At 36.2% G+C, this 15,059-nt stretch overlaps 1 protein-coding gene across 1 annotated transcript in view; it reads right to left on the bottom strand.

Annotated features, from left to right (window-relative positions):
- Positions 1-15,059, bottom strand: part of usp34 (ubiquitin specific peptidase 34) — a 480,412-nt gene that overhangs the window by 107,877 nt on the left and 357,476 nt on the right. Inside the window, exons 48-52 of the mRNA XM_039738342.1 lie at positions 14,151-14,323; positions 6,661-6,811; positions 6,461-6,539; positions 5,544-5,597; positions 5,363-5,458 (exon numbers count right to left, since the gene is read on the bottom strand). Coding sequence (XP_039594276.1) covers positions 5,363-5,458; positions 5,544-5,597; positions 6,461-6,539; positions 6,661-6,811; positions 14,151-14,323 — 553 coding nt within the window. The remainder of the gene's footprint in view (positions 1-5,362; positions 5,459-5,543; positions 5,598-6,460; positions 6,540-6,660; positions 6,812-14,150; positions 14,324-15,059) is intronic.

Genomic DNA, 15,059 nt, shown 5'->3' with positions numbered 1-15,059 from the left:
AGGTCATTAAAAAGCCTGGTTCTAGGTTTTTATCCAGGACACTCATAAGCCGAGACACTCAAGACTCCACACTCAGTTTCTTGAGAGCCCCGATCAGAGCATTCATTGACTCTGCAAAGATCACAGAGCCATCACCAAAGTCAAGATCAGTGAATCTTTCTACAACAACACATGCCCCACAGCCACTGGACCCCACGACCTTGCCTAACACCCAGTCCATGCAAGCATTGAACAGAGGAGGAACAAGAACACACCCCTGATGAACCCAAATATCATATTTACCTATGTCTCTGTTTTTTGTCAGTGCGTCTTTGACATCATGGACCATAAGGTGCATACTAATTCAGGAACACTCAATAAAACTGAATAAAAAGAATTCAAGTCACAGTGAGATCTAAAGAAGGCAGATTCACCAGCATCTGTGTGCCAGCTTTTATCCCTTCAGATCAGAGCATTTCCAGTTCTACTGTCTCAAAACACCACTCACATCTACAGTTATTATTCCCATTTTCAGATAAAAACTAGCAGTATCACATCTGGGGCGGGGGGTGGTTGTTGTAATGTGATCGTGACTGAGAGAATAAAAGTAACAAAAAAAAAAAAACCTTTCATAAGAACTATAAATTTACATCGGCTCTTACAGACGCAAATCAAATGTATTTTTTTATTGTATAATATTAACAATAATAGCAACTCATTACTCAAAACGGTAAATTTGGGGGGAAGCTGGTTTCGAACTCACAATCTCTGGATTATAACTCAGCAGTTCTTACCACTGTACCACGGAAACGGTTATATTGCACTTGTACCTTTTGTGAAAGTGTTTATTTGATATGTGGCCATCAGCTTCACACATTATACAGTTCATGTCATTTGTTACTGAAACATGAAAAATGTTTCTGTTTTAACAATGTGTTTACATAGATTGTAGTAGATATGGAACACACATGAAATTATTTACTCTATACAATTCTAGGTAGCTCACTCCCAGATAATCAAGGCTGGAACTGGGAGAACTTCTTGCTCTTTCTGCGGTGGTGGCAGGGATGGTTTAGGAGACCGTTTGCTTAACAACACATTTACAAGACAAAAGACGCTAACGGAGAGGTGTGAAGGGATTTAAGGTAGGCTGGGTTTATACATTTTTTCGTAGGAACTGGTAATTGTAGTGTTAATAATATATCACAATATTGTCCATTGCTTTCTTCATTTAATAAAGTAAAATGAGTTGTATCTTTAAAACCCACTTCAGTTGATTTGTCATGTATCATTTAACTACCACAAAGTTATTGTTTTATTTGTCAACTAATTTCAGCTTACTACCTTTTACTGTCTAAATGATGTAAAAAGGATTTATTTTCAGAACCACTATTAAACAAAAGGCTGTCACTGAAGGAATGCCTGATGCAGGTATAACTCCACAAACTGCAAAAAAAAATTCAATATTAGGATATGCAGAACATGAGGAACTTTCTATTAAACTTAATGATAGTAAACGTCAACTCTGTACAAACAGGTGATAATATTTCACAGGCAATGAACATCCTGCAACAAGTTGTAGTTCAACATTTTTAACATTTAGTCTGTCAACAAACCTTCTGACCAAATTTTGAACAATAATTGCCTTTTATTGACATAGGAATACATACTTAACAGACAGCTACAGAGTAGTGATGTCAAATTATACCAAAATAAAGGATTGAATACTTAATATTAAAAATAAATAAATATTCAAATATATTTGAATGTAGGTTAAACAGTCTAAGTGCTACTATATGCACATTTTGTATTTAATGTGTTTTTGTACGCTTTGCTATCATTTTTGCTTCTTTGCTCACAGTGAACCACAGAGCACTTATGACTTGTGCAATTATACTTTTTTGTGCATGTAACATGACATGATCAAAGAGAAAAGTGGAACCAGGAGACTGCACATGCCTGTGATGTATACCGTATTTGATACTCATACAAAATTTCTGCTAATTACCTAAACACACAAGTTACTTTAGTTCCTGCATCCAGCCCTCTGCTAGTGCAAAAGATGTGAAGTCAGTCAATTTTATATAACTTGTGACACAGTGAGGCTATTCATGCTTCACAAAAGGAGTTACTGAAAATACTAATTATTACGTTGTAATGATCATAAAGTATTCCCGCTTCTTGTTTTCTTATTTGGCAGTTAAAAAAAAAGTTAAAAAAAAATAGTCATCACAGTTTTAAAACAAATTACAAGATGTGTAGGTGGAAGGTGGATCAAGTGTGTGGAGCTGCCCAATTTGATAAGATTGCAGTGTGGGGCGCTGGTAGTCAAAGTATAGCAAACAGGGTTAAACTAAACTGTATTCTTTCCCCTTTGCAGATTCAGCAAAGTATAACACATGTATCCTCAATTTTTAACCTTTGTTTCACCTTTGTTGTAGAAATTTTGTTTCAAGCAAGTAGCCTCAAAAAGACACATGTTGGTTGAGGTGGCTAAGTATGCTTTTCTGAAGCATAAAATGCGGTTTAAAATGGCCACTTTAAAGCTGCTATAATAATAATAAAAGGAAAAAAAACAAATCAGCAAAATGGCCGTTATTTTCCATCATGTTTAATGATAAAGAAAATCAGCTTTTCTTCACTACGATTAATGGCTTAGTGCTTCACAAGAGTAAATCAGGGATCTCAGGTTCTTGAGTGAAAAGGAACAGGATCAGTAGCAAAATGATACTTTGTGTGCATTGGAAAAGTGTTTAAAATCTGCTGTTAGTACACCCATTAAACAAAAAAACATAACTGTGGTAGAAAAAACTGTCCAGACAAACTGTAACATAAAAAAGAATAAAAAACACCATTTCCTTTGAACATATTTTGTATATACAGTGGGATGCAAAAGTTTGGGCAACCTTGTTAATAGTCATTATTTTCCTGTATAAATCATTGGTTGTTACAATAAAAAATGTCAGTTAAATATATCATATAGGAGACACACACAGTGATATTTGAGAAGTGAAATGAAGTTTATTGGATTTACAGAAAGTGTGCAATAATTGTTCAAACAAAATCAGGCAGGTGCATAAATTTGGGCACCACAAAAAAGAAATGAAATCAATATTTAGTAGATCCGCCTTTTGCAGAAATTACAGCCTCTAAAGGCTTCCTGTAGGTTCCAATGAGAGTCTGGATTGTGGTTGAAGGTATTTTGGACCATTCCTCTTTACAAAACATCTCTAGTTCATTCAGGTTTGATGGCTTCCGAGCATGGACAGCTCTCTTTAACTCACACCACAGATTTTCAATTATATTCAGGTCTGGGGACTGAGATGGCCATTCCAGAACGTTGTACTTGTTCCTCTGCATGAATGCCTTAGTGGATTTTGAGCAGTGTTTAGGGTCGTTGTCTTGTTGAAAGATCCAGCCCTGGCGCAGCTTCAGCTTTGTCACTGATTCCTGGACATTGGTCTCCAGAATCTGCTGATACTGAGTGGAATCCATGCGTCCCTCAACTTTGACAAGATTCCCAGTCCCTGCACTGGCCACACAGCCCCACAGCATGATGGAACCACCACCATATTTTACTGTAGGTAGCAGGTGTTTTTTTGGAATGCTGTGTTCTTTTTCCTCCATGCATAACGCCCTTGTTATGCCCAAATAACTCAATTTTAGTTTCATCAGTCCACAGCACCTTATTCCAAAATGAAGCTGGCTTGTCCAAATGTGCTTGAGCATACCTCAAGCGGCTCTGTTTGTGCTGTGGGGGAGAAAAGGCTTCCTCTGCATCACTCTCGCATACAGCATCTCCTTGTGTAAAGTCGCGAATGGTTGAACGATGCACAGTGACTCCATCTGCTGCAAGATGATGTTGTAGGTCTTTGGTGCTGGTCTGTGGGTTGACTCTGACTGTTCTCACCATTCTTCGCTTCTGTCTATCCGAAATCTTTCTTGGTCTGCCACTTCGAGCCTTAACTTGAACTGAGCCTGTGGGCTTCCATTTCCTCAATATGTTCCTAACTGTGGAAACAGACAGCTTAAATCTCTGGGACAGCTTTCTGTATCCTTCCCTAAAACCATGATGGTGAACAATCTTTTGTCTTCAGGTCATTTGAGAGTTGTTTTGTGACCCCCATGTTGCTACTCTTCAGAGAAAATTAAAGGAGGAGGGAAACTTACAATTGACCCCCTTAAATACTCTTTCTCATTATAGGATTCACCTGTGTATGTAGGTCAGGGGTCACTGAGCTTACCAAGCCAATTTGAGTTCCAATAATTAGTTCTAAAAGTTTTAGAATCAATAAAATGACAACGGTGCCCAAATTTATGCACCTGCCTGATTTTGTTTGAACAATTATTGCACACTTTCTGTAAATCCAATAAACTTCATTTCACTTCTCAAATATCACTGTGTGTGTCTCCTATATGATATATTTAACTGACATTTTTTATCGTAACAACCAACGATTTATACAGGAAAATAATGACTATTAACAAGGTTGCCCAAACTTTTGCATCCCACTGTAGATTCAAATTATATTCAAAAAGTGATGTTCATTATGACAACCCTACTACAAACTAAATATTTTTAAAAAATGGAATAAAAGAGACCTACAGACTGAGAAAAGGCAGGCAGATAAAATCATAGTCTAAATGAGGACTGTGTGTTTTTTACCTGCTGTTCAAAATCGGTAATACATTTATTATGTTAATGATTACCTTGGCAATGTGTAAAAGTTAATATATTAAACTGCATTATGCTGTTGGTAAACATAAATGCATAAAAAATAATTAAGAAAAAGACGTTAAATTGTTACAACCTTGCAAAATAATAGTGTTTCCAATTTGTACTCTAAATAGTGAAAATTCAAATTAACTTTTAAAATTTTAAATTTTGATGACTATAAACTACTGTGATAACAAAATTAAGTGAAAATTCTAAATTCCCTTTCCTACAAAAACCTTAAGTAGATTTCTGCCTCTGAGTAAACAACAATAGTGAAGGCAACATTAAACATTCATGTTACAACTTTCGAATTTTGAAAAAGTATATTATGTAATTGTAATTACACAACTTGCCATAAACAAGACGAAAAAATTGCATTTTTTGGGGTGTTTGTACATGTCATGATGATTCAAATACTTACCAAAGACCTAGAAAACATTTTGAAGTATAAAATAAAATATAAATGTTTTATAGTACTCCGGTTTCATTCTAAATCAAAGGAATATTTTTACACATAGCAGATCCATTAAAGTACTAATACATGTTAAGTAACAACTTAAAACAGCACACAATAAAACCCATGCAACTGACATATTATACAATTAATCAATATGAGAATTCTTAAAATAATGCAAGAAGCATTTGGTGGCTTGGATTAATACTAACCTCTAGCAACTCAGGAGAAACATCAAATTTATAGTCTTTTCCGGTTTCATCTAATGGTTCAACTCGTTTATAAAACAGCATGTAGGCACTGTGGGTCTAGTAACACAAAGAAAGTTTTAAAATGAATATGCATGTTATGCAAATGTATTCAAAGTGGGTATACAGTAACAGAGACGTTTACCTTTTCAAATGAGAAATCCATAAATTTATCAGTTACAGAATCATAGGTCTTTGTCTAAGAAGAAAAAAGTTAGTTAGTCAAAGTATGACTGATGTTAATATACTATATCCTTACAAATCCACATTTTTGTAATAACACGGCTAAAGCTGCTGTATATATAATACAAAAACTTTCTGTTAACTATATTGAGAAGTAGGTAATGCAAAAGTTGATTTACCCAAGTGTACTAAAGTGAAATGAACTAAGAAATAATACCTAGCTACATTAATTCTAAATTTTAATCTGGTAAATTAATTAATAACTAATTTTACCAGCACATGAAAGGCTCTTAATATGCCATACTGCACAGTGATGAATTATTTGCTAATGCTTTATAAGCATAACTAAGATCAAAAGAAGCTTTTATTAATGTCTTGTTACGTAAGCTAATGTGTTACCCACTATGATTGGTCAATCTGTGTGCAAATTACCAAGCTAGTAAAATTTTTTTAGAAGTTCAAATTATTACCTAGGCTTACTTCCTACTGAAAATAGTTAATAGTTAATTTTTTGGGAAACCAATGAAAAAGTTAACATCTCAGAAAAAATAATACATGAATAAAAGGGACTAAAAATGGCATTAATACTTTTAGACTGTTACTCTAACTGTTAAATGTTTTAAATTCTAACATGGACCTCATTTGAGAAGTATATACACAGAAAGAAAAGGAAAAGTATATACACAGAAAGAAAGAAAGAAAGAAAGAAAGAAGTTTGGTTATAACACATAAAAACATGTAAAGGGGTACCGTTAGAAGAAAATAAAATGTAAATATGCCCTTCTATTCACCTTCCAAAATGTCTTCAACTTACATCAAGCAAAGGAAAAAACGAACAATTTTTCTGTCAAATGACTGAATTTCAAGATGTAAACTTACTGTCATTTCACCACCAAAGCATTCAGAAGCGAGCTGGGCAGAATCAAATGGTTTAACTTCAGCATCATTAAAAAGATACCTGTTAAAATTACAAATGTTTAATCTCTTCCAGTACAGACCAAGGTATTGTATAGTCATTTAAAACTTAAACAGGTATTTCAAATATAAATAAAAATTGTATCCTTGTTACATCAACATACCATTTATTATTTTTGTAAGCATGCGGATTAACTATGTCTCTTATGAAGCTGTAATAATGGCCTCCATCTGCTGTTCCAGTATGGACTGTAACACCAATCAGGTCATACTCATAACTTTCTGCTACCTTAGGGTCACCATCTTCTCGGAAGCCTTAAAGATAAATAAAAAAAAAATAAATCAATAGATTTCATTTATTTTCATCCACTTATCCAGGACCGTATATGTAGGTGCAGCAGTCTCAGCAGAGAGGCTCACACATCTCGTCCACATTTGCCAACTCATGCTGTGGGATTCCAAGGCATTCCCAGGCTGTCTGAGAGATATAATCCTCCCATCGAGCAACTGGGTCTTCCCCCAGGGTCTCTTCTGATCTTGTTGTGCCTGTGAAACCTCCACAAGGAGGCATCTGTATCAAATGTCCGTATCACCTCAAGTTGCTACTCTCAATGTGGAAGGCACTCTGCTCTGTGGTTCCCACCTTCTCTCTAAGGCCAGAGCCCAGCCACCCTGCGGAGGAAGCTCATTTTGGCCTCTGTTTTCTGCAATCTCATTCTTTCAGTCATTACCTAAAGTTCATGACCATCAGTTAGGGCAGGCACATAACCAAATGGTAAATCGAGAGCTGTGCCTTCTGGTTGAGCTCCTTCTTCATCACTATGGATAAGTATAGAAAATGCATAACTGCGCTTATGCTCCAATCTGTCTGACAACGTCCCTTTACCTCAAAGTATCAATTCTTTCTGGATTTCACAGCTCGATGAAGTCAACAGGACTACATTGTCTGCAAAAGGCAGTGATACAGTTTTAATGCCACCAAACTGGACACCCTCCCTTCCCTGGCTGTATCCCTGTGACGAGGATTACCTGTGCTCTGTCTTATGTTTTGTATTTACCCCATCCATCGATATCCATTGCACGCCCAACCTACCTGTAAAGGGGTTCTCTCTCTGAATTGTCTTTCCCAAGACTTCATCCATTACTTTTTCACTACATGGTTACCTTTATTTTTGTGGAGAGGGTATTGAATGAGGGGTTATGGGTGAGCTCTTGTCTTGTCAGAAAATGTGCCCTATTACAGCCTATTGAGGCATTCCTTGTATGCTTTTGGGGTATACAAGAAATAAGATATTGTTTTTGTTGTAGCATAAATGATAATGAACAGCAACTGAAGTTTACAAATCTGACTTTTGAAATGTAAAAAAAGAAAAATATGCTAACATGAAACCATAATGTAAATAACTTTAAATAAAAATGTGAACTTTTCATTATAATATTAGAGGTTTTTATTAATAGTATTGTTAAAAATGATATATATACTATAAATAAAATAAAAGATTCTATATATGGTATATATAAAAGGGTTTTCTGTATGTCATGGTAAAATTTGATCACCAGGGTATTGGTATATTTCATGCGTGGCCCTGAAATTTGGCTTTAGCCACTTTATGTACTATATACATACCTCTTTAGGTGAACCAGTAAACCAAAAACTTTCATGGCCTGAAAATACAGACATCGGTCCTTTCTTTGCTTAGAAGATTTCATTTACACTACCATCCCTTACACCTATGCCTGTTCAAACAGATCTCAACTTAAACAACAAAAACTCCCAGCACAGACAAACATCATTCACCTTTGACTACCACCTTTACCTTCTCAATATGGCAACCAGGCACTGTTTTTTACATATTAATGAGACTTTCTTTAGCACTGTGTGTCTAATTTCTATGTTATAACTCTTTTGTTTTATAAATTTTTCATATATTTTGAAATGTAATACAAAACATACCAAAAAAGAGTGTGTATGAGGATATGGTATTATATTATATGAGTCAAACCATAACCAAAGGTTACCAATCACAGCTTAGCTGCCATTGATAATTTTCTAACTAAAAAAACATTCCTGTGAAGCATAGAGGCAAGAGATCTAATTCAGCATTACATTTCTGATAAAGTACTTGTATATTTCAGCCATGTGACAAAATACATTGTGTACAGGTTAAGAGGAAAAATCACATAACATAAAAAAGATACTGATAAATATAAATAACACCGTTTCTTACGGTGAAGCTCCATGGTAGCAGTGTTCAATCACAGGGCTGCAATTCAACAGATAAGGGTCAAAGTAAAAGCATTTCATAAGTGAGTCAAATTCACTCCTGTAAAGGTAATGTTCCAAAACAAAACCAACTACCTTCATTGAACAATGCTAAATTCAGCAGTGGATGTGGTGATTTTTCCCCAAGGATCATTAATTTAAGAGTTTCTAAGAAGCAATGTCTTGGAGATAAATGAGATGGAGAAAGTAATTTATTGCTTTCTAAACTGATCAAAGTGTCTACTTTATTTTCTATTTAAAAACTATTTTTCTATTATTTTTAAATCCACAGATTTTCATGTTTGAAGTTCTAAATGTGATAAAGAGATAATTTTAGGTTCCAATTTTTCTTTTTTAATTTCTTAAGACATCAGAGGTTAAACTGCCAACATGTGGCAGCATGCAAAAGAAATTATTGCTGTCACATGTTTGTATTGTTGTAATTCAAATTTGTTTATACAAACTACAGGCTTGGCATTGTCACAATAGAATGTGACTTCTGTTCACTTTGTGTTAATGTTTGAAGTCAACTTTTTTCAGAAAATAATTTTACTACTTTTGTTCTCATTAAAGCATTAACTTCTAGAATATTCATCAGAATTATTATTAGGAATACACACTCTGAAATCTACAAAGGCATTCATGCAGAGGGAGAAGTACAATGTTCTGGAATGGCCATCACAGTCCCCTGACTTGAATATCATCGAAAGTCTATGGGATGATTTGAAGCAGGCTGCCCATGCTTGACAGCCATCAAAATATATATATATACACACACATATCTGCAGGGAAAAACCTGGGGGTTGGTGGCAGAATTGGCACTCCAGCCACCATAACAAAAATCTGACACTGGTTCTATTCTATCTGAACTAGTGTGGTGCCGAGGTGTCAACAGTTGCATGGCATACATATATATACACATATACTGTATACATATATATACACACATATATATATATATATATATATATACACACATATATATATATATATATATATATATACACACATATATATATATACATATATATATATACATATATATATATATATATATACACACACACATATATATATATATATATACAGTGCATCCGGAAAGTATTCACAGCGCATCACTTTTTCCACATTTTGTTATGTTACAGCTTTATTCCAAAATAGATTAAATTCATTTTTTCCTCAGAATTCTACACACAACACCCCATAATGACAACGTGAAAAAAGGTTTATTTGAGGTTTTTGCAAATTTATTCAAAATTTAAAAAATTGAGAAATCACATGTACATAAGTATTCACAGCCTTTCCTCAAAACTATGTCAATGCACCTTTTGGCAGCAATTACTCCCTCAAGTCTTTTTGAATATGATGCCGGCACACCTATCCTTGGCCAGTTTCGCCTATTTCTCTTTGCAGCATCTCTCAAGCTCAATCAGGTTGGATGGGAAGCGTCAGTGCACAGCCATTTTAAGATCTCTCCAGAGATGTTCAATCGGATTCAAGTCTGGGCTCTGGCTGGGCCACTCAAGGACATTCACAGAGTTATCCTGAAGCCACTCCTTTGATATGTTGGCAGTGTGCTTAGGGTTGTTGTCCTGCTGAAAGATGAACCGTCGCCCCAGTCTGAGGTCAAGAGCGCCCTGGAGCAGGTTTTCATCCAGGATGACTCTGCACATTGCTGCAGTCATCTTTCCCTTTATCCTGACTAGTCTCCCAGTTCCTGCCACTAAAAAACATCCTAACAGCATGATGCTGCCATCACCATGCTTCACTGTAGGGATGGTACTGGCCTGGTGATGAGCGGTGCCTGGTTTCCTCCAAACGTGACGCCTGGCATTCACACCAAAGAGTTCAATCTTTGTCTCATCAGACAAGAGAATTTTGTTTCTCATGGTCTAAGAGTCCTTCAGGTGCCTTTTGGCAAACTCCAGTCGGGCTGCCATGTGCCTTTTACTAAGGAGTGGCGTCCGTCTGGCAACTCTACCATACAGGTCTGATTGGTGGATTGCTGCAGAGATGGTTGTCCTTCTGGAAGGTTCTCCTCTCTCCATAGAGGACCTCTGGAGCTCTGACAGAGTGACCATTGGGTTCTTGGTCACCTCCCTGACTAAAGCCCTTCTCCCCCGATCGCTCAGGCTAGATGGTCGGCAAGCTCTAGGAAGAGTCCTGGTGGTTTTGAACTTCTTCCACTTACGGATGATGGAGGCCATTGTGCACATTGGGACCTTAAAAGCAGCAGACATTTTTCTGTAACCTTCCCTAGATTTGTACCTTGAGACAATTCCGTCTCAGTGGTCTACAGACAATTCCTTTGACTTCATGCTTGATTTGTGCTTCTGACATGAACTGTCAACTGTGGGACCTTATATAGACAGGTGTGTGCCTTTCTAAATCATGTCCAATCAACTGAATTTACCACAGGTGGACTCCAATTAAGCTGCAGAAACATCTCAAGGATGATCAGGGGAAACAGGATGCACCTGAGCTCAATTTTGTGCTTCATGGCAAAGGCTGTGAATACTTATGTACATGTGCTTTTTCAGTTTTTTTTATTTTTAATAAATCTGCAAAAACCTCAAGTAAACTGTACAAGTATAGATATACATCTATACATACAACTATACAGAAATACCTTTGGTAGGAATGTAAGTTAAATGTAGGCATCATTGCATAAATTTTTCTTCACCATACAAATGTAAAGAGTAAATTCGCCTTACATTCCAACCAAAGATATTTGTGTCAACTAAATAAAACTTGAAAAGATATATTTTTTCGAATGTGATCGCGCAATTCAGATCGAGTTGACGCGCACCGACGCATCGAGCCCGCATGCTATTGTGGTTTCGCCTGTGTGCCTCAATAAGTCACCCTCCCCTCGCTCTTACTTTTTTACCGTTCATCTAATGAATACACTGAGTATGGCTTTACCAAAATAATCATTGATGGCGAATAAAGTATCCATTATTCATAAAGCTTCAATTGGTGATCTGTCTTTCTGCGTTAACCGCATATTTTTTCATACGTCTCAAACCAAGGGGATGCAAGGGTAAAATGAATCGGGAAGCGTGCATACATACTCAGTGCACCCCCTCTTGAGAATCGAACCTTGGACATCGGCGCTAGAGGCGAAGCCTCTACCATTGCGCCCTGGCATGTGGTTCGTCTATTTGAGAGTATGTAGATCGGGGTATATATATATATCCACGCTTCACAACGGAGAAGTAGTGTGTTAAAGAAGTTATGAAAAAGAAAATGGAACATTTTAAAAATAACGTAACATGATTGTCAATATACAGTAATTGTTTTGTGAGTGTTATGAGTGTTGCTGTCATCAAGGATTTGATTACCATTATTTCTTTCAATCAGGTTCTTATTTGTAGGATGTGACCCTGACCATCTCATCTTCCTCTGCATAAGCACAGTCCTTCACCCGTGAATATTTAGCGGCAGTGTTTCTATTGGATTGCCGCTGACGGACGGCTTTATATGGGCAGGCACTAAACTCCGCCTCCCACAGGCATCGAGCAGAAGTCTATTATAGTATATAGACGAAAAAATAGGTTCCAGTTATGACCATTACACGTAGAATTTCGAAATGAAACCTGCCCAAATTTTGTATGTAAGCTGTAAGGAATGAGCCTGCCAAATTTTAGCCTTCTACCTACATGGGAAGTTGGAGAATTAGTGATGAGTCAGTGAGGGCTTTGCCTTTTATTAGTATATATATTTATATATACAGTAATCCCTCCTCGATCGCGGGAGTTGCGTTCCAGACCCCCTCGCGATAGGTGAAAATCCGCGAAGTAGAAACCATATGTTTGTATGGTTATTTTTATATATTTTAAGCCCTTATAAACTCTTCCACCCTGTTAACATTATTAGAGCCCTCTAGACATGAAATAACACCCTTTAGTCAAACGTTTAAACTGTGCTCCATTACAAGACAGAGATGACAGTTCTTTCTCACAATTAAAAGAAAGCAAACATATCTTATCTTCAAAGGAGCCCAGTCAGGAGCAGAGAATGTCAGAGAGAGCGCTTGCTAAGAAAAGCAAACAATCAAAAAATCAATACGTACTTTTAAGTATACAGAAGCACCGCGATAAAGCGGCATTTAGTAGAGGAGCGTCCGTGTCCTCTGTGCAAACAGCCCCTCTGCTCACACTCCCTCCGTCAGGCAGAGAGAGTGAGAAAGATAGAGAGAAGCAAACAAGCACCACGCGGGAAGCATATCTTATAGCATTGAGGAGTTTTAGTTAATATGTAATACATGCTCTGATTGGGTAGCTTCTAAGCCAGCCGCCAATAGCATCTCTTGTATGAAATCAACTGGGCAATCAAACTGAGGAAGCATGTAACCTAAATTAAAACACCCATTGTCCGCAGAAGGCGGCGAACCAGCGAAAAATCTGTGATATATATTTAGATGTGCTTACATTTAAAATCCGCGAAAGTCGAAGCGCGATATAGCAAGGGATTACTGTATATATATTACAGTATATATATATATATATATATATATATATATTGTCACGCACGCTGAGTAGGGACATGGACGGACCTTAATACGCTTGGGAAGACATTCGCAGGCAGGGAGTGGCGGGTACTAACCTTTCTCCTTTTCTTTCTTGCAGAAAAAAGACGCTCCGCCGCCATAAGCCTCATTTCTTCCCGTAGCATGTTACTTCCGCCCTTCCTCCGTCCATTGTTCCTGACATCATCGATCCCATCGTCCCCCACGGTCCTTCCCAGCATTCCTCCACTTCCGGCTCCTCCTCCATAAAATGTCCGCCGACGCCATCTTTGGCGTTGTGCATATGTGTAATTTTGTTTTCATGTATTTTGACCAAGTGATTATTATTTTGCTGTGGATAATTTTACAGTATACAGGGCCGGAAACCCCAAACCTTTATGCTGTGTGTTGATTCGTCTATTACAATATATATATATATATATATATATATATATACATATACATATATACACACATACACATACACACACACATCTTTATCTTCAATTTCTTAAAATCAATTATTTTTAATAGGCAGTTGACACAGTTTGTATTCCCACAAAACATGTAAGGAATCTATTACATGCTTCATTTTATTCATGTAGTTTGCTCAGCTACTGTAAATATGGTTGCTTTTACCGTACCTAGTAAATTGAATTAAAATGCTTTGGAAATACCAAAAAATAACATTAAAACGTTTGCTGAAATAGTGTTTTTTATAGGATAATTATATGTAGAGATGGAAAAACAATTTTAAAAATTCTGACCAAAGGTCTCTATCAATGGCCAATTAAAAAAACCAAAATCTAAAATCAGTCATTATAACCTAGTATTTTGCAGTATACAGTATAATCATAGTTTTACATTTTAAAGGTACTTACCATCTTTCCGGTCACTCTTTCCCATAAGAAAATCTTCCGTATAAGAAGTCATATCCAGGCGTATGGGAAAAGAAAAATGAGTGTTTACTTTCTCTTTCATCATCGTGACCATGTTGAAAGTGTATCGCATTGTGTTAAAACTCAGAATCCGTGGAAGTTTTTTAAAACATGCCCTGAAAAGAACATCATTTTAAACTGAACAAATTCAAGACAGAATATTTTAATTTACATCCATGCACAGCAAACCTAACTCTAACCTCCTAAGCACTGAATACATGCAGGCTTTATATCAGGGCAAATCAAATTAAACTGTAAAATTTCAAAATATAGAGTGTGAAGTACTGGGTTAAACATTTACCTCCTCTGTCCAAACAGGTTCCACTAGTTAGCACTAGAGATAAAATGCTGAGTCAGCAATTGTAATGTGGACAACTGCAATCAATGGCTGCAATTTTATATGGAGACAGTGGATGTAAAAGTAACATAATATAAAAAAAAATTACTTTATTAAATACTTAATAGAGCAAATGATCAAATGAAATTCATGCTAAATAAATTACATTTAATATTTCTGTTTTATTTATTCAAATAAACAGGCACGATGTAATAGTTATGTATTTTGTTTTGAAAAACATTAAAAGTTTCTATCTTGATTTACACCAGTGCAAACAACACAAAAAAATTTGCACTGTATTTTAAAATCAAAAAATGTTTTTTCTCCTTGCTGTCAAAAGAGGGAAAATAAGTGGTACTTAGGAAAAAATAACCAAAGAAAATAATTCTTCACCTTGAAGAATTGTAACTGCACTGAATTTCAGGTGCTATCATCAAATCACAGCTATGGTTATGTATTCTACATGACACAGTACATTATTTTGACATGAAGAAGTGCACAGTTGTATGTATTAT

This window comes from Polypterus senegalus, chromosome 16, assembly GCF_016835505.1.
Source record: "Polypterus senegalus isolate Bchr_013 chromosome 16, ASM1683550v1, whole genome shotgun sequence".
In the NCBI taxonomy this organism is placed as follows: Eukaryota; Metazoa; Chordata; class Cladistia; order Polypteriformes; family Polypteridae; genus Polypterus; species Polypterus senegalus.
The sequence above is the reverse complement of the archived record's forward strand: the minus strand, read 5'-3'. Positions and strand labels throughout refer to the sequence as shown.